At 42.0% G+C, this 18,870-nt stretch overlaps 1 protein-coding gene across 5 annotated transcripts in view; it reads right to left on the bottom strand.

Moving 5' to 3' along the window:
• IL16 (interleukin 16) overlaps nt 1–18,870 on the bottom strand; it is a 47,572-nt gene that overhangs the window by 25,111 nt on the left and 3,591 nt on the right. For 2 of the 5 annotated variants that reach the window (XM_039359320.1, XM_039359324.1), the window contains exons 3-4: nt 2,466–2,838; nt 1,582–1,718 (exon numbers count right to left, since the gene is read on the bottom strand). In XM_039359320.1, coding sequence (XP_039215254.1) covers nt 1,582–1,718; nt 2,466–2,768 — 440 coding nt within the window. In that variant the 5' untranslated portion in view covers nt 2,769–2,838. Of the gene's footprint in view, nt 1–1,581; nt 1,719–2,465; nt 2,839–4,587; nt 4,840–5,369; nt 6,001–18,487; nt 18,628–18,870 lie in introns of those variants that run through there. The other 3 variants (XM_039359321.1, XM_039359322.1, XM_039359323.1) reach the window with 3 other exon arrangements.

Raw genomic sequence — 18,870 nt, 5'->3', positions numbered from 1 at the left:
AATAGATACTTGTCTGGAAAAGATGTTGGGAAAACAGGTAGATTTTAAACCTGATCTTTTTTTTAATTAGGTATTATGCCAGAAAATCAATTGATTGATTGATAAACAAAGTATATATTTGATTTTACATGTGATAACAGCGGCAAGAATCATATTTGCACAATATTGGAAAAAGGAAGAAATACCATCAGAGGAAGAAATAATTTTTAAAAAATACTAGAATGTGCGGAAATGAGGTTGAAAGAAAAAGAAGAAACAGAACACTATCAGACTTGGGACTTGTTTTACCAATGGCTGGAGAAAAGAATAAAGAATTAGGAATTAAATTTGTAATAGTGAATGATAAACTCGGACAACACGTTGTTGAATAAGTACTATTGAATTGTATGGAAAAATAATAATAAACATTTTACAAAAATGAAAAAGAAATCACCAATGATTTTGATTTTTTTTTTAATCAGCCTGAAGTCATAAGAAGTAACATGGGATAGAGAAGCACTGCACATATTTATTTCTCTTTTGCTATATATACCCTTGGCTTAAGTCGCTGAGATGCCAGATAATGTTTACAAATATTCTGATTTCTCTGTTGGTGTAGTAGAGCTCTATGAAAGAGGGCTTCCATGGTGAAAGCAAATTGCAATATCAATTTCCTTTCTTGGCTGACAGCTTGAATGGGGGAGGAAGACCACCTTTGATAGAGACCTCCTCAATCTGTTCACTCAAATGAGAAATATACACGCTTGCAAGGTTAACTGCAGAATGGGAGAAATGCAAACTATTTATATAATTACACCATATCTTAATATCTCTGCTGAACAATGTGCGTAAGAAAATGCTACTCTTCTCATATCCTGCTTGTAGAGTTCCCGTCACTGTCTGGTTTGCCGCACAATTTCTACAGAAAGTGGCTATATAGTCTACCTTCCTACTCAGTGCAGGATCTATAGGACTAGGTGTAAAACTGCAGCCTCCTGGACAGGTAACCTCTTTCAACCTCTTTTCAAACTCCTCCAGCAAAGAGGAGACCACAGGGTTGTTTCTTGAGAAGTTTCTCCTGACATCTTCCCTGCAACGCTTTCTACACAGCATTCGGAGAATAGCAGAATAGCATAGTTGGAAGGGACCTTGAAGGTCTTCTAGTCCAACCCCTGCTCAAGGAGGACATCCTATGCCTTTTCAGACCAATTGCTGTCTACTCTCGTCTTAAAAATCTCCAGTTTTGGAGCACCCACAACTTCTGGAGGCAAGCCTTTCCATTGATTAATTGTTCTCACTGTCAGGAAGTTTCTCCTTAGTTCTAGGTTGGGTCTCTCCTTGATTAATTTCCATCTGTTGCTTCTTGTCCTGCTCCCAGGGGTTAAAATAGCACCATTTTCCTTTATCATCCAGGAAACAGTTCTTCCAAAATTTGAAGTCTGTTATTATCTCCCTCCTGAATTAAGTCATTTTCAGTGCTTAGGTAAGTAGGAAGATAGGGTATAGGGTCTTTCAATATCGTCATCGTTACCACTGCCACCGTCGCCACCTAAGTTAAATATGCATGATTATGTGGTTTCCTAATGGGATTTTGTAACATACCTCTGAGCAGCTCCCCCGTCAATCACGTGGCTGACCATGAACTCTTTACCAAAAGCAGAGCCACTGGAAGTCCTGCAGACTTGGATTCCCAGCCCCTCGTTCCCAGTGGCAATGCAGAGCTTCCAGATGCAGCTGTCCTGGTTGGGAAGACAGGAAGACACTTGAAAGCCTGTCAATCCAGCTTCCATTACTTTGTTACCTCCTAGCTAGGTTGGGCTACAGCTCCCAACATCCTGAGCTCTGATGACCCATTAATGCTGTGGACAAGGCCATTTACCACAGAGCTGGTGTAGACCGAGACGCTCTTTGCGCAGACCCCCAGCTACTTCTTGTTGTGTGTGCTATTGCAACAGCTTTTCATCACAGCCACTATCTTTGTTCCTTTCCAAGATAAAACAGCCAGGAACCCGATAGGGATGCAACATCCTGGGGCAGCGGTAGGATTCAAATATGTGAACAACCAGTTCTCTGCATGGATACCACTTCCGGAAGTCCGTTCTGGGCCTGGGCAACAAAAAATTAGCTACCGGTTCTGCCGAACTGGTGCAAACTGGCTGAATTCCACCCCTGTCTTGGGTGCATAATCTGTGCTGCTGGTTTAAATGGAATCCCCACCACCAGATTCCCTAGGCCAGGGGTAGGCAACCTTGGCTCTTTTATGACTCGTGGACTTCAACTCCCAGAATTCCTGAGCCAGCATGGCTGGTACAGGAATTCTGGGTATTGAAGTCCACGAGTCATAAAAGAGCCAAGGTTGCCTACCCCTGTTCTAGGCGATGTTTGGAAGGCAGTTCACGTGTGATAGAAGGGGGGAGAAGGAAGAGAACCTCCTTATCCAAGCATTGCAAATGCCAGACAAACAGAGGCACGGATTGTCTTCCTACCTTGATAAAGAACTTCCTCTTCATATTCTTACAGCTGTCGCTGGCATTGGTCCTCAGCTGCACCATGCTGGCAATCGTAAGAGGATCGGACGTGGCGTCCTGGCTAGGCGAGGAGCACGCCAGCTGAAGTGGAGGGCATGGTTCTTTGTGACTCCAGCTGCCTTGGCTCTCAAAGGGGTTGGCATATTTGTCATCCGGGCTTGAGCCATCATCGCTGGTCCTACCATTGCAGAGGATGAGCGACCGGGAAATGGAGCGCAACGTTTTGGATTTCCGCCCTTTGGTGCTATTGTGCCGTTCCATCGTTGGGAGACCCAGGAATCGGTGGTCAATTGGTCATGCCGGTTAATTTCACTTCCTCCAGTGTCTGCAGCTGAAGATCCAGATGGAAGAGAAATGCAGGGGAAGGAGAGGGGGAGGTGGGGGGGGGGAATGAGAAAAAGAAACTCATCAGCAAAATGTTTCATCTTTCTAAACCACCCACCTCTAGATTTCATAAAAGACAAGAGGCTCTTAGTTCTGAAGGAGCAAGTCACGAGGCATCACATTGATAGTAGCTCTGTGTATTCTTTTTTTTTTTTTTTAAAGTTAGACATATTTCTCATTCATCTCTCTGGTTGTTATTTTTTTCTACCCAAACTGTCTGAAAGAATCAAAACCCTATTCAGGCAACTTGTTTTGCTTTATTGCAGGATTAAGCTATTTTCTGGGTTCCTACAATACATTCAACCAGAAGCTAACCAGCCTTTTCCAGCTCATACAGACCAGAACTTGAAAACTACATTTTTCTTTGGCTTCAAATTCCTGATGGAGTAGCTGTAAATGTTGGTCTTTCCAGGTTCAGATGAGATGTTTAGCCTTAGAAATATGTATAGAGTACGATTTAAAAGCCATATGAGTTTTGGGCGGATGTAAGACTGAAAGTACACACATTCATATTAATTGTCTTGGTGAGCTTAATGTGTTGTGTGAATTGGTTTCCAAGTCCAGTGTTCAGCGCTGAAACAGATGGGGAAGTCGTGTGCCCATAGTCACTGGAGAAATATAAACAGAGACTGGATGGCCATCTGTCAAAAATGCTATAATTGCAGGATTTCTGGATGAGAAGTTTGAATAAACTTCAAGATCCAACTTAATACGTAAAAAAAAAAAGGAGCTTTCTCTTTTACTGTTCTTTACAAAGTAAAATATAAATTAAAACTTGCCTTTAGGAATTTTTCTTAGATTTGGAGAATCACAACATATGTGAGGTGGGCTCCTCATATTATAAAAGAGTTCTGTGTAACTCTGAAGGAACCAGATCAACAGAAGACAGTCTCATGTAGTAAAATTGGATCTCTTACCATCTGCAATCTTGGCTAAATATACAGATCATCTCTAAATCCTACATAATCATCCTGTCTTTCTAAAAGGTACCATATTGCAAATAGAAACGAATCCCTCTGATCATAAATCATGTCAAATCAAATCCGTCGGATCAACAAACCAAATCAAAATAAAAAAGAAAGTCATGATGCATAAAATAAGTGACTTATAAAAATCACACCTCAAATAATAAATCAAGTCCCTCTGATCGTAAATGAAAGATACAGAATCATCTACAAGAGGAATATTTAGGACAAAATATATATACATAACCTTGTATTGTATTGTATTGAAGCCCCCCCCCCTCCCCCAGCCATTTTCTTCAATTGTGTTCACTCCCTCTTTCCAGGAAGATCTTAACAGGTGATGGAAGTAATTGAAGAAGAAAAAAGAAGAAGACCAGTGGGCTTGGCGGGAAAGAGAAAAGATGAAGAGCAAATGCTCTCGATTAGAAGACAAGAGGGATGCAGGATGAGAGTAGAAAGCTAGAAAGCATATTTAGACCGAATAAAGTCCTTTTACTCCTAATCTTGGCTTGGAAACTTCTGTATCTGACAGGTTGAGGTGGGGTTGGAAAAAAAAAAAACCCAAAACCATCCTTTGGGCTGGTCAAGCACAAAATTAAAACATTTCACTGGGTTGCTACACGGGATGGGGAAAATCTAGATTCTTAAGCAGGCAGGGAACTTGTGAAAAAAATCCATCTCATGTTATTACACCCCCCCCCCCTTTCACAAATCTGCAAACATGCACATACCATGAGGCCCACCGAAGCAAAGAGTCCAGTTGCAATAAAGCGGATGATGCTTATCCTTCCAAGAAAGTGCGGTCCACCTGGTCCATAATCAACGTTTGGACCCTAGGACCAGCACAGCGTGTCCCCAGTCATTGCATTTTGTTCTCTCTTTCCCTGTCCCCCTGGCCTGCCAGGAACAAAGCTCTCTCGCCTTGTTTTGGTAATCCAAACCAAATGTTAACTGGTTGGCTGATTTCTCTCTTCCCCCACTTGGCTCTTCCTCCTCCTCCTCCTCCTCCTCCTCTTCCTCCCCCCCTCCTCCCCTCTCGCTTTTGTGCTAAAATCACCCCAACCTGTTTTTGTTCGGTACGTCAATAAAATAAACGACGTGCCAGGAAAAGACCCCATTTGGTTCCCATTTGGAGGGACCGAAACGGAACCCTTTTTGCAAAGACCGAAAGAGTTAACGGAGCTGCGGGAAGCCTCAGATCTTCCCTCGGCCCAACACGAGGTTTTTCTGCCGATTGGCTCGAAGCGGTGCAATGCAAGCCCTTCGCATCTCGTTCCAAGTGGGCTTGGCACCCTCTCTGCGCCTCGATCCCTTCCCTCCCTCAATTCATCGGAAAGCATCAGATGCGTCTTAAAAGCACCCAGTCGATAGGTTCCTTCCCCAATCCCCCTCAACCGTTGTCTTCCAGAGAGAGGTTGCAACCGTGCTATGGGGTAGGAAAAGCATCCATAACCCAACCACCCACCCCCTTTTTTTTTCCTTCTCAAAATGAAAGCGTTTAAAAAGGACTTACAACAAAGCTGGAAACAAACAAAAAAAAAAATCACAGACTCCTTCAGAAGGCTGTTTGTCTTCGCCGGCCTGGCAGGAAGACTCAAGTGCAATAATTGGAAACACACCCTCCGACCGTCACATGACTTTATTTCAGTAATTCTCTACAGGGTATATAGACTCCTCGAGAGCCCAGCTATTGTTTCTGGACTGCAAAAGAAGCAGTCATCATAATAAGCCTGGCTCTGAGCAATGCGGGCTCTTCAAGGTATCCCCTCCAGATGCTATTCCCCCCCCCTTGCCGGGAGTGATCGGCTGCATATTTCTTGATTATAAATCAAGGGCGCACAGATTGCCCGCGGAGACAGTCCTTCCTTCCCCAAGACCGCTTCTGCTGGCTGCCAGTTTTCAGCAAGTGACTAGGAACGAAAGGGAGTGACTGTGCTGGTTTCCCACCACGTCCTCAGCCGGGGCTGAACCGAGATGGAGCCAACCAGGGCTGTATGGTCTGCTGTTTTTGTTGTTTTTTTTTTCCATTTAGATGTAGCCTCCGAGGCGGGCACAGTGCCCAAGTTGTGACACGTCGGTTGCACGTTTCTTGTTTGGCCATCGTTATTTTCTTCTTTCTTCATTCACATCAGGGGTGTCTGCAAGGTGTGGTCAAAAAAGTCAGGATAATGGCATGGAGTGTGTGTGTTTGAAACTTGGCCCGGTTTTTTTAGGTGTGTTGCTGCACAGACAGTCCTGATTCCCAAGCAAACCGCTACATCTATTCCCCAATTAGGTGCAACCCTAATTGGGGAATTAACAGAAGAAGAGAATAAGGGAAGGGACCTTGGAGATCTTCTAGTCTAGCTCAAGCAGGAAGCCCTATACCATTTCAGACAAATGGTTGTCCAGTCTCTTCTTAAAAACTTCCAGTGATGGAGAACCCACAACTTCTGGAGGCAGGTTGTTCCACTGGTTAATTGTTCTTACTGTCAGGAAGTTTCTCCTTAATTCCAGGTTGCTTCTCTCCTTGATTAGTTTCCATCCGTTGCTTCTTGTCCTGCTTTCAGATAAAGAACAATTCTTCATCATTTAAGGAGGGAGTGTTTACCAGAGAGGTAGGGAGAAGCTAGAAGAGCAGAAGTCAAAATTGGCTGGTTATCACTTCTATGATACTCTCTCTTCCTAGTGACTCTTTTTCGACTTCCCTTTTCTTTTTCACCTTGGCATCAATTTCTCCTTCTCCTAAGTAGCTGGCTGCCTTGGAAAGAACAGAGAGTTTTTACTTCAAGGGCCTCCCTGCTCAACTGCAGTGGGCTTTTAAAATTGGGCAGCGGGCCTCTGGTTAGCCACCCCAGTTATAAAAGGCTGTCCTTCAAGGCAGAGGTTTGCAGTCAAGATGATAAGCAACAAGGAAGATTTTCTTTATTAATCTCTGAAATGGTGACTATGAACTAACAAGAGCAATAGCACTTAGACTTATATAGCACTACACAGTGCCTCACGGCCCGCTCTAAGCGGTTTACAGAGTCAGCCTATTGCCCCCAACAAACTGGGTCCTCATTTTACTATCTTTGGAAGAATGGAAGGCTGAGTCAACCTTGAGCCAGTCAGGATCAAACTCCAGGCTGTGGGCAGAGTTAGCCTGCAATAGCAATAGAACTTAGACTTATATACCGCTTCAGAGTGCTTCACAGCCCTCTCTAAGTGGTTTACAGAGTCAGCATATTTGCCCCCAACAATCAGGGTCATCATTTTACTGACCTCGGAAGGATGGACGGCTGAGTCAACCTTGAGCCGGTTAGGATTGAACTCCAGGCTGTGGGCAGAGTTAGCCTGCAATACTGTGTTCTAAGCACTGCACCACCACAGTTCTTGCAAACTAGTGACATTTCTGTTCCTCTTTGGACCCCAAAATCTACCTCTTCAGTGGGAAAAACTTCACGTGTTCCCCAAAATTTATTTTTTTCACTTACTTACTTGTTCTCTACATCCATGTACCCACCATTACTTTCCGTATGGCTACCTACAAACATTTTGGGTTCGAATCTGCTGTGTGAACCCAGGTAATTGTATTTATTCCATGAACCATGATTAAGCACATCATCAGCTCAACCCTCAACTGAGCTCTGGGAAGAAGAGATGGTCTATTAGATCATCTGCTCTCCGAATGCTCTAGCTTAAATCGAGGGCCAAACAAACACTCTCTAAGTTTATAGCCCTTTTGGGGATTCTCCCCTTTCCATTTAGGATTCCAAGAATATTGCAAATGCTGCCCATAAACCGACAGTGTTTTGTGGAAGGAGGGGGTTGGCATGTTTGTTGATCTATCACTTACACACACACACACACACACACACATACAGCCCACCATCAGATTTATGGAGCAGAAAATGTTTATTGTCTGATGCAGTGACTGTTTCTAGCAGGAATTAGGCACGAAAAAGCTCATCACTCCCAGATGAACCAGCCAATGTCTTTGGCAGCTGGGGGTTCATTTTATGTGTAGGTGAAATATGGCAAGGTTTTTTTTTTTTTTTTTAAGGGAGGCTGGATACACCATGTGACGAATAGGAAAGATCAATACGGGATTGTTAAGCAGTAACGACCACACAACAACAACAACAAAGTGCAACCATTCTTTCCATGCAAACACAATGTGGCATTCCCACTACGATAGGAATGCTACATTTTAATAAAGATTGGACAAAGCGGCTATGCATTTGGAGAATATCTGTGGGAGGATAGAAGGGGAGTTTAAACGTCTTTTAAAATCTGCCTGGCTGGACCAGACTCATCAAGGTCCATCCATCTTACGTTTCGAAAGACAGACAATCCACAAACAGAGAGCAAAACCACATTCCTTCCAACACTGATGATGTTACCCAGTTGGGTAATGAAATGCCTGCAGGAAAACAGCCAAACTCAGCACCAAGGACCCCCACAGTTTAACCTTGTCTTCGGGTATAAGTTTAAACCTTGTCTTTGTAAAGGGAGATTCACGTTTTGCTGTTATGGTTCGACATTAATGGCTGCAACAAATTTTATAAATCGTCTAACATTTTTCCGTTAAGCAAATAAATATTTTTTCCTGAAACTACAACTTCAGGAGAAATGAGAAGGTAAAATCCAAAGATGAAGAGAGGATAAGCCGAACCGCTTTCTGTTCAGCGGATGAGATAAGTACAAAATCCTGGCTCATCCTTTTCAGAGTTGATCTGTATTGGGACCCCCAATTCAAACAATCAATCAAACAGTAAATAACAGCCTCATCAAGGAACTAACAAGAAGAAAACAACTCTCCCAACAATAGAGACCGAGCAAGCTACTGTATATAAACAGAGAGCGAAACCCCATTCCTCCTAGCACTGATGATGTTACCCAGTTGGGTAATGAAATGCCTGCAGGAAAACAACCAAACTCAAAGACCCCACTGCCAAGGACCCCACAGTTTAACCCTGAGCTACAGTGTTTGCTTCTATTGGTACCCCCAATCTCAGAATTCTCAACTAGCACAGTCATTACGGCACTTGCAGGGCTCAATTTGAACTCAGCTCAGGCATGAGCGATTACTTTCTGCTATGTCTTCCAGCAATATTTTGCTGAAGCGCTGAGGGATTCACTTTAGATCCTTTCTCTGTCAAACTTGGCAGGTACAAATACTCAAGCTGTACCTGATATAAAATAATCCCATTTTAGGTGGATGCAAGCAATGAATAGCCAATCTTAAGATGGAGGAAAGTAGCCTCTAAGCTACATCTGCTCTGAAACCCCATTCTGGCAATCTCAAAGCCCCATAGGGTAGCCTTACCACTTCAACTACCAAATGATATACATTTCAATATCCCAATCTTTCATATTTAAAGTAGGCGAACGCAATAAAGGGCTCAGCAGTTGTTGGTGAAATACACCTTTCAGCATCCTTGCTACTGGATACACCAACCGGGTCTGCTGGGAATTGTGACTTAGCAACATCTGGAAGGGTTTTGTTTTTTTTTTTAAAATCTGTGGTCTAGGAGGTATACCTTACCTAGTTGGTGTAAAGATCCTATATTCTCCCCGAAATGAAAGCAGGAAAAGATGTGTCAAATCCTTCAACTTTTAAACTCTGGTGATTTGCACTGTTATCACCAGTTATCCAATGAATAAATGTGGAAAAAACACTTAAAGTAAGCCTTTCGGAATTGGAAATTGCTATCCATGATTAAATGGTTCAACTTGTTTTCAGCAGGAACAATTTCTTTGGATCCAGTCCACTGTATCCACTGACTAAGCTGGCAATCCAAAATTATTGTCCCAAACTGAAAATTTCCCTTAGAAACCACGGTTAAGAAAGAGCATCTGGAGCATTCAACATTTTTCTTCTCTTGTGAAAAATCAAAGCATAAAGAGCCTTATGTGAAAGCAGCCTAGGCTAAATTTAGCTCACTTTTTTGTTTCCAAAATTTTTTCCAAGGTTTAACTCTGCCATCACAGAGAGAAGGGGGTGGGGTGGGGGTTCTCCTTCTGCATTAGGAGAAGCTATAATGGCCTCCGTCTGGGGCTAAATCAGAAGAATTTATAGCGTCTTTGAGAGCTACTGTTATTTCAGCTGCAGAGTTTTAGCTGTAAGCAATTGTTTAATTCTGTCCCATGTAACCTGCGTTCATCCAAAACAGCATTCCTTATTTTGGAGACAGATTTTAACAGATTTTTAACAGATGGGGCAATGATGCAAAAGCCGTGACGTGTTTCATGACATCATCGTGCAAATGATGGGATAACCATAGCACCATTTGCACAATGGCATCATAATACATGTGATATCACTGTGGTTTATATCGGGCATCTATGCAATGCTCCAATATTTGACGGGCTGCCACAAAGAGGAGGGGGTCAACTTATTTTCCAAAGCACCAGAAGGCAGGACAAGAAACAAGGGATGGAAACTAATCAAGGAGAGAAGCAACCTGGAACTAAGGAGAAACTTCTTGACTGTGAGGACAATCAACCAGTGGAACGATTTGCCTCCAGAAGTTGTGGATGCTCCACCACTGGAGGCTTTTAAGAAGAGACTGGTGGACAGCCAGTTGTCTGGATTGGTATACAGTCCACTGCTTGAGCAGGGGGTTGGACTAAAGGACCTCCAAGATCCCTTCCAACTCTGTTATTCTGTTCTGTTATTTCTTATTTGGAATTTCTTGCTGCAGTTCAGTTTCTACAATATCTCAATATTGCTGTCAGAAGCTGTCATTGTTCAACTTGGAAAGTCAGGCAGATGGCTTCTAATACAGTTAACTGATATGATTTAGACACGGCATACATTAATGATGTGACACAAAGCTTTTACTATAATCCAGTAGATTCGGAGAGCTGGGTCTGAATGCAATCTTAAACTACTACAGCAGTGGTTCTCCACCTGTGGGTCGGGACCCCATTTGGGGTCGAATGACCATTTCACGGGGGTCACCAAACAACACAGTCCGCCATTTTTCCCCCTTTTCCTTAGCTGTGCTACTCCCTTTTATTCTATTAGCTTTCGAAAGCCAATAGAATAGACTCTCTTGAATAGAGTCTAATTCTATTGGCTTTCAAAAGCCAATAGGAATTGTCCAGGCTGTCTCTGCCCTGCTGAGCCCACCAAAAGTCCCAGTCTGCAAACGGTGCTGCACCAGTTGAGTAGTCTTCGACTTACGACCGGTTGGGGGTCGCGGCATTAAAAAGGTTGAGAACCACTGTACTACAGTGACCTAGCTTTCAACAAGAGTGTTGCAGCTGTGGCTGCTCCACCAGAATGTTAGTCTAATCCTGGTTACAGGGACATACTTCTTCTAACAAGGAAAATCAGTCCAGTTGGAGGAAAGGAATTCATCCCATCTCCCATTTCTCCAATCTAACAGCCCTGATTAATTCCTCTGGAGCTCTTTTTCATAGTCATTTTCTCATTTATTTTAGAAGTCACAGACAGCCTTGGGAAACCACACCAAGCTTGCAAGCATAGGAATCGAGTGGATGTTTTCTTACGCTGAAAATTTGCAAGCTAAAGTTTTGCTTGCTTCGTATGTAAGCATGTTTCCATCTCCCCCTTTTCCAAAGGATAGGAATATCACAGCATCCATAAAGGAATTTTATTTTTTTTTTTGGAGGAGAGAGATCCCTGGAACACTGTAAATTTTGTGTATATTTGCGAGCAGACCAATCATTACGGCTGTACGAAAGCAAGCCTATGGAGCAGATTCAACAAATTCCACAGCAAAGCATTGAAAATCCCCAAATGTTTTCACGCACGCCAAATCAATGCTATTTATTTTCTGCTGTACGACACTCTGCACTAAAACACCTACTTATTCATTGTTCGAAAAACCAAAAGGGGAAAAAAAAAACCCCAAACAAACAATGCATCACTGGAGAAAGAGAGATGGCGTTGCATATTTGCACTTACAGGAAGAAAATTACAAATATAATTATAATTCATGTACAAGTTCAGCATATCTACCCGAGTGGGGGAAACTGGCTATGTCAGCCATTTGTCCTACCAGTCTGGTGTCCAGATGCTAAATGTGGGCTAGCAACCATGCCCCCAGCTCTTCTGATTTTTAACTGGATTTGGAGTGGATAAAATTTCAAATGCAATTTGCCTTCCTGCTGAGGAAATAGCAAGACCATTCTCTTGTATTTCTTCAAAAATGGACTTATAGTAAAGCTATTGCCTGCTCATGGTTCTGGATCCCCCTTGACAAGAAAAGCCCAAGTTTGAAGGGCAGAAAAGTATTACGTTCGTGTGGACACATTATACCTACTATCTTCCTTGACAGCAGGTGCCAAATTCGTGATGCATCAATTTCTTTGTTGATCAAAGTCTCGAAAGAGTGCCCAATACTCGACTTAACTCATGCTATTATTTTTGTCTTAAAAAATAAGCAAGTGCAACTGTGATAGAGCTTAAGACTGCTATATTTCTTTGGAGAACAGCTGGAGAGTAATAAGCACAATACTAATAAAAAAAAATTAAGACAGTGTTGACATATTCTCCAAAGCATCTGAGGGCAGGACAAGAAGGAACGGATGGAAGATTACAAAAGAGAGAACCAACCTAGAGTTAAGGAGAAAATTCCTGTCAATGAGAAGTGGAATGACTTGCCTCCAGAAGTTGTGGGTGCTCCATCACTGGAGGCATTCAAGAAGAGATTGGGCAACTATTTAGGCTCTCCCACTTGTGCAGTGGATTGGACTAGAAGACCTCCAAGATCCATTTTTTTATGTTCTATGTTCTAAGCCAGGGGTCTTGAAACTTGGCCACTTTAAGACATGTGGACTTCAACTCCCAGAATTGGAGTTGGCTGAGGAATTCTGGGAGTTGAAGTCCATCAGTCTTAAAGTGGCCAAGTTTGAAGACCACTGTTCTAAGCTGCTTCATTCTCAACAACACCAACACCACCAACAAAGGAATCTTAATAATATCAGTTTGGATTGAATACAAATGTTGCTTTCCTGGGTCAGGCCAAGACTTTTCTAGAATTCCTTGAACAATTAATCAGTAGAATGGCTTGGTTTCAGAAGTTGTGTGTGCTCCATCACTGGAGGTTTTCAAGAAGAGACTGGACAACCATTTAACTGGCATGGTATAAGTCTTCCTGCCTTGAACAGAGACCTCTAAGGTCTCTTCCAACTTTACAATTCTATGTTCTATGGAACTTTCCTGAGTAACACCCATCTTTCTGAGGACTTGGATATTGTTGATAAAGCAAGTATTATTTGACCCATTCTGCTACTGAGGCTGTTGTTAGCTTATTTCTTATAGCAGAAGAAGAAACTGAAAATAAGACGCTTTCCTTCGGAGTTTTACTGACTTGTTTCTAGAGAAAGAAAAGGAAAGATAGGGGAATTCAGCCAAACTATTCCAACTTTTTTTTTTTCCTGGCACACATGGAAAATGCGTTCAATTGTTTAGACAATCTCTTAGTACCCATGCCTTCCCATTCATAGGCGAACTGGCTGCTCCTATGTTTATCTAATTGCACGGATCACTTCCAATCTAACACCTTAAGCCCTTGCTCAAGTTTGAAATGAAATGATTCATTTATTACTATTTTTGCAAAGAAGGGTGGGGCGAGGGGAGCCAGCACATGGTTGTTTGCTTTAGCCTCTGTGAAGTCCCCGTTCATGGGTATGTGAAATTCATCAGTGTCCGGGTGGGAGATCGCTGGTGAATGAAATCTGTGTAGGGACCAGTGGAAGGGAAAGGGGCAAAGGAGATGCCAGCCAGAAAAAAACAAGATTTTCTTTGGATCAATCCTATTGTGGCAGCACTGGAGAGATAAAGTTTTAGGAGGCACTTGTGTGCTTTGTCTTTGCTAAATTCTCCTTGATCCTCACGACACATAAATTCAGCCATTTGGAATCTTGTGCTTCTGTTAATCCAACAAATGACATATATTGGGGCCGTGAAAGCTTCTCCTTTCTCCCTTCTCTTTTCTTCTTCCTTTCATTATTGCATTAATATTGTTTTTATTACCTTGAATGATGAAAGATAGATTTATTGATATATTTTTTGAAAAAAAATAATAATCTGAGAATCTTTAATCCCTTGGTTTCTGTTTTATTTTCTTGTAGTCCACTCTAGGTTACCTCCTAAGGAAGGGCAATATAAAAATACATCATCATAATAGCACATAATGAAGACTAGTAAAAACGAACCCTCCTTACATTCCTTACAGGATTTCTGCAGTGTTTTTTATTCAGATTGTGGTTCCATATTAGTACTTAGCCTGGTTAATTGAGAGAGACCTTATCTTTTGTAGTATTAGCCCAGCCTGTTCGATCCAGCAAGCTTGGGACATTTTGGTTACCTTTAATTGGACATCTACTGAAAATCTGGAAGCATCCCTTCTTTGTCGTGGCATCCGCCTTTTGGAATGAGGTCCTCCTTGAGATCAGGATAATTCCTGATTGTGTTCTAAAGGCTGTCCAAGACTTGGTTCCTTTCCCAGAGCTTAGGCTGGATGCTTGGACCTCCTTGTAAGATCTATATACCGTATTTTCCGGCGTATAAGATGACTTTCTAAACCAGTGGTTCTCAACCTGTGGGTCAGGACCCCATTTGGGGTCGAACAACCATTTCACGGGGGTCACCAAACAACGCAGTCTGCCATTTTTTCCCCCATTTTCCTTAGCTGTGCTACTCCCTTTTATTCTACTGGCTTTTGAAAGCCAATAGAACAGACTCTCTTGAACAGAGTCTAATTCTATTGGCTTTCAAAAGCCAATAGGAATTGTCCAGGCTGTCTCTGCCCTGCTGAGCCCGCCAAAAGTCCCATTCTACAAATGGTGCTGCACCAGTTGAGTAGTCCTTGACTTACGACCGGTTGAGTGGTCCTCGACTTACGACCGGTTGGGGGGTCGCGGCATTAAAAAGGTTGAGAACCACTGTTCTAAATCATGCAAATCTTCTCCAAAGTCGGGGGGATCGTCTTATACGCCTAGTCGTCTTATACACCGGAAAATAAGGTAAGTTGCTGTTGTTGCTGTGTTCACCATCTTCTTTACTGTTTATTTTATCTGGACTGTATATTGCTGTTTGCGTTTATGCCGGGAGATGCCCAGGGTTGACTATGGAGCCATTTTGCTGCCTAGGATAACAGTCAAGATAAAATTGGCTTATGTTGCTCCCATTCCATGCGTAAAAAGAACTGAATTTGATTTCATTTCAATATAGTTGAGGAATGGTGTCCACATATTACCCAGAATGTTGTTAATGTTTGTAAAGTGCCTCTCTATTGAGCAAATTGTATATGATGTGCCATCAGCTATTATATGATGGCTTCTGCGCCTTATTTTGCTAGCTACTGTCTTTTGATTGGCAATATTTGGTTCTTCGTTCTGTCCAATGGTAGGACTGTTTTTAGCACATGGGCAGAGTAGTAACAAATCTTTAATGTCGGATGATGTTAATATTATCTTGTAATTTGATAATCTGGGAGATAGCTGCATTGTGTCTGAAGAATACCGAAAAAGCAAAAGAGACAATAAATAGTACAACAATACCTTTTGTCTGTCATTTCTTGTATTTACATTTCAAAAAAAAAATATTGGAGTAATCTTCTGTTGAGCAAATGGAGAGTTAGGAGACATTTGGTCTGGATCAAACCAGTTGCTCAGAATAGCAGATTTAAGAAGAAGCATTCTGTTTTTTGTCAATTACATCTTTAAGTATCATTAAAAAAATAATAACAGAATAAAAGAGTTGGAAGGGGACCCTTGGAGGTATTCTAGTCCAACGCCCTGCTCAGGCAGGAAACCCTACACCATTTCAGACAAATGGCTGTCCAGTCTCTTCTTAAAAATTTCCAGTGTTGGAGCATTCACCGCTTCTGGAGGCAGGTTGTTCCACAGGTTAATTGTCCTCACTGTCAGGAAGTTTCTCCTTAGTTCTAGGTTGCTTCTCTCCTTGATTAGTTTCCACCCGTTGCTTCTTGTCCTGCCTTCAGGTGCTTTGGAAAATAGCTTGACTGCCTCTTCTTTCGCGCAGCCCCTGAGATATTGGAACACTGCTATCATGAAAGAGAGGTTTATTTTATTTGGGGGTTTGGGTTGTCGCTGTTTCAAAGAAAAAAAACCTGCCAAGATGTCTAAAACGTCTACCACAAAGGCAAACCTCAGCCAAAAGTCTAACAAGCAGAAAACCTTTGGAAGAGGGGGAGACTTTTTCAACCTGGGAAAAGTTAAACCCTTCAGACAGTTTTGGTTTTTACGAGAGCCCTAAGTATATTTTACCAATCCTAGAAATGTAACCTTGGTACATTTTTTCCCCCTCTCCTGATCCCATAGTTTTCCATAGCAAAAATGGCTTCATGATAGCCTCCAGGCGTCTGTGGGCTGGATTCTCCAAAACACAGATCCTCCAAAAGAAAACAGCTTCTAACCACACCCTCTTCAGGCTACGCTGATCAATTTCACTTAAACTCAGACTAAACAACGCAAGGTTGGCAAATGCGGCGGCTATTTGTGGAAAGAATGTATCCATGAAGTCACTGAGGAGATGGATGGCCATCGACCAAGGAGCTGGTCTAAGGGGGCAAGGTTTCAACCTGGAATTCACAACTGGTTAGAGAAACGAGGCGCCATCAGATAGCTAGCCTGCCAGATTCATAGCTGTCCTTTACCAATTCAGAGGGAAAATAGTCAACCCAGCAGCGAAACCATCTACCTCATTTACTTGCTGCTTGGATTAAAAGATGAATCCAGGGGCAAGGGAAATGGGAAAGCTTCCAAATTAATCTCAATTGTTTCAGTTAAATTATTTTGGTGACGTGTTCATGAATTACAGGAGCTCAAAGATGAAAGATGTTGAACTTGTCAACTGGCAGCCCAGGTTGGAGACCCGAGCGCTAGACAAAGGACTGAGTTCCCGTTACCTGCTCCAGCTCCTGCCCACTTAGCAGTCTGAAAGTGTGCAAATGTGAGTAGGTAAATAGGTACCACTTCAGTGGGAAGATAGTAGTGTTCTGTGCACCTTAGAGTATAATAGTCCTGCTGGCCACATGAGTTCCTGTTATTGGCTCCAGATCCTGCCCACCTAGCAGTTTGAAAATGTGCAAATAGGCACCACTTCGGTGGGAAGATAACAGCATTCTGTGCACCTTACGGTATAGCCGTGCTGGCCACGTGACCGCGGAAGTGCCTTCGAACAATGCTGGCTCCCTTGGCTAAGAAACGGAAATGAGTATCAAGGAAACAAGTGGAAAAGATTACCAGGAAAAATTGGGAAGCAACCAAGAAGAGGTGGGATTCTTATATTACTTAGTGAGTGACAAGAACCGATGGAAGGGAATATTTGTAGTTGAACTGTGAGGTCCTTGGTGTGCTCTCTGAGCTGGGTGGTTTTCTTGCGGACGTTTCATTACCCAACTAGGTAGCATCATCCGTGCATCATTCGTGACAAGAAATGTGTAGGAATGTCCTGCCTTGACTACACAATCTTCCTGGTTTCCCATCCTTCTCTTCGACCCAGGGATGGAAATTAGGAAGGGATTTTTTTTTCTTGAGACTTTTTCAGGTGGAAAAAGTGGAGACACCCAGGGAAACTGTGGAAGGATGAAATATGATTCCTAGAAAGCAAGGACACAGGGACTAGAAACTTCTTTCCCTTCCAGCAAGAAAGGAAGTTTGAAAAACAATACCAGAAGAAACTGAAAAACCAACTGTTTGGAAGCTTGAGAACAAGGTAGAAGAACAGAAATATATAGATAGTTTGGGGAAATCCAAAAGATAAATTTCAGCACAGTTTCAACTCTACCCAAAGTTAATAGAAAGCAATTGAGATATAATGTAGGTGAGCCTGAGGTAATAAACTTTGAAAGGACATGCAGACATGCATAGAATCTAATTTCTAAATTAACCACTCAAAGGGGGAAAAAAACCTTAGGCATTACTGTGTACTGCTCAGTGGAAACTTCTGCTCAACACACAGCAGTGGTCAGAAAGGAAAAAAAAAGTAGGAAAACAAATTAAAAACAAAACATTAGGTCCACATTAGAAACCAGACTGGGAAGAAAAGGGTATATTATAACACTGCTAAATAGCTGTGTTGTAAGCTTTTAGGTTAAAGACATACCTTCAATTCTGGAAAGAAAGAAAGAAAAGAGAGAGAGAGAGAGAGAGAGAGAGAGAAGCAAAGAGGAAAAGAAAGGAAAGAAGGAAGGAAGGAAGGAAGGAAGGAAGGAAGGAAGGAAGGAAGGAAGGAAGGAAGGAAGGAAGGAAATCTGCATATAATGTAAATGTACTGGGTTTTGCTGTTATTTAAAACAAATATTCAGTAAATTTTGTTCCATAGTATACAACACAGAAGGGTGCTCTGACTGAATCTTAGAAACAAACTTTATGACATTACAAGCTATTTAACAGCATCCAGAGAAAATATACATCATGCATATAAAAAAGGTGGAGTCTTTGGTCATGACTTCCATCTTGATTTTTTTTATCATACCCTGAGCACATCCTTGGGGCTGATAAATCTCTCTCTCTCTCTCTCTCTCTCATATATATATATATATATATATATATATATATATATATATATATATATATATATATATATATTATGATTCATTTAATATATATATAATATACAACATACATTTTGGGCACAATTGTGATCGTAAGTTGAGGACTTACCTGTATTGAAAATTCATTGAAATCAATGCAGACTTTCAAGTTCTGCTGCAGTTGTCCAAGTGTGAGAGATTCAAAGGGTGCAGGACCTCAAACTATGTAAAATTGCTGCAGCACACTTGAAATCCTGCTTCGTAAGCCATCTGCATGTGAGAACACACATAGAGACCCGAAGAATCAGGGTAGCCAACTCCTGAAGCGTTTCTGTATAGCTGACGGCGTAAATTATTACATTTCTCACAGCAAGCCCAGTTAAGCAAACACACCTCTACTGAGCTGGGAACTGAATCTGTGAATCTCACGTCACGTTGAAATGCTGGTTTAGATATTGAGCAATAACATCTCTCCCTTATTCCAATATTGGAGAAACGTTTGCAAGCTGTAGC

This window comes from Crotalus tigris, unplaced genomic scaffold, assembly GCF_016545835.1.
Source record: "Crotalus tigris isolate CLP2741 ecotype Arizona unplaced genomic scaffold, ASM1654583v1 scf7180000019068.10715455, whole genome shotgun sequence".
NCBI lineage: Eukaryota > Metazoa > Chordata > Lepidosauria > Squamata > Viperidae > Crotalus > Crotalus tigris.
Note: the sequence above shows the minus strand (reverse complement) of the source record. Positions and strands in the feature narration are given on the sequence as shown.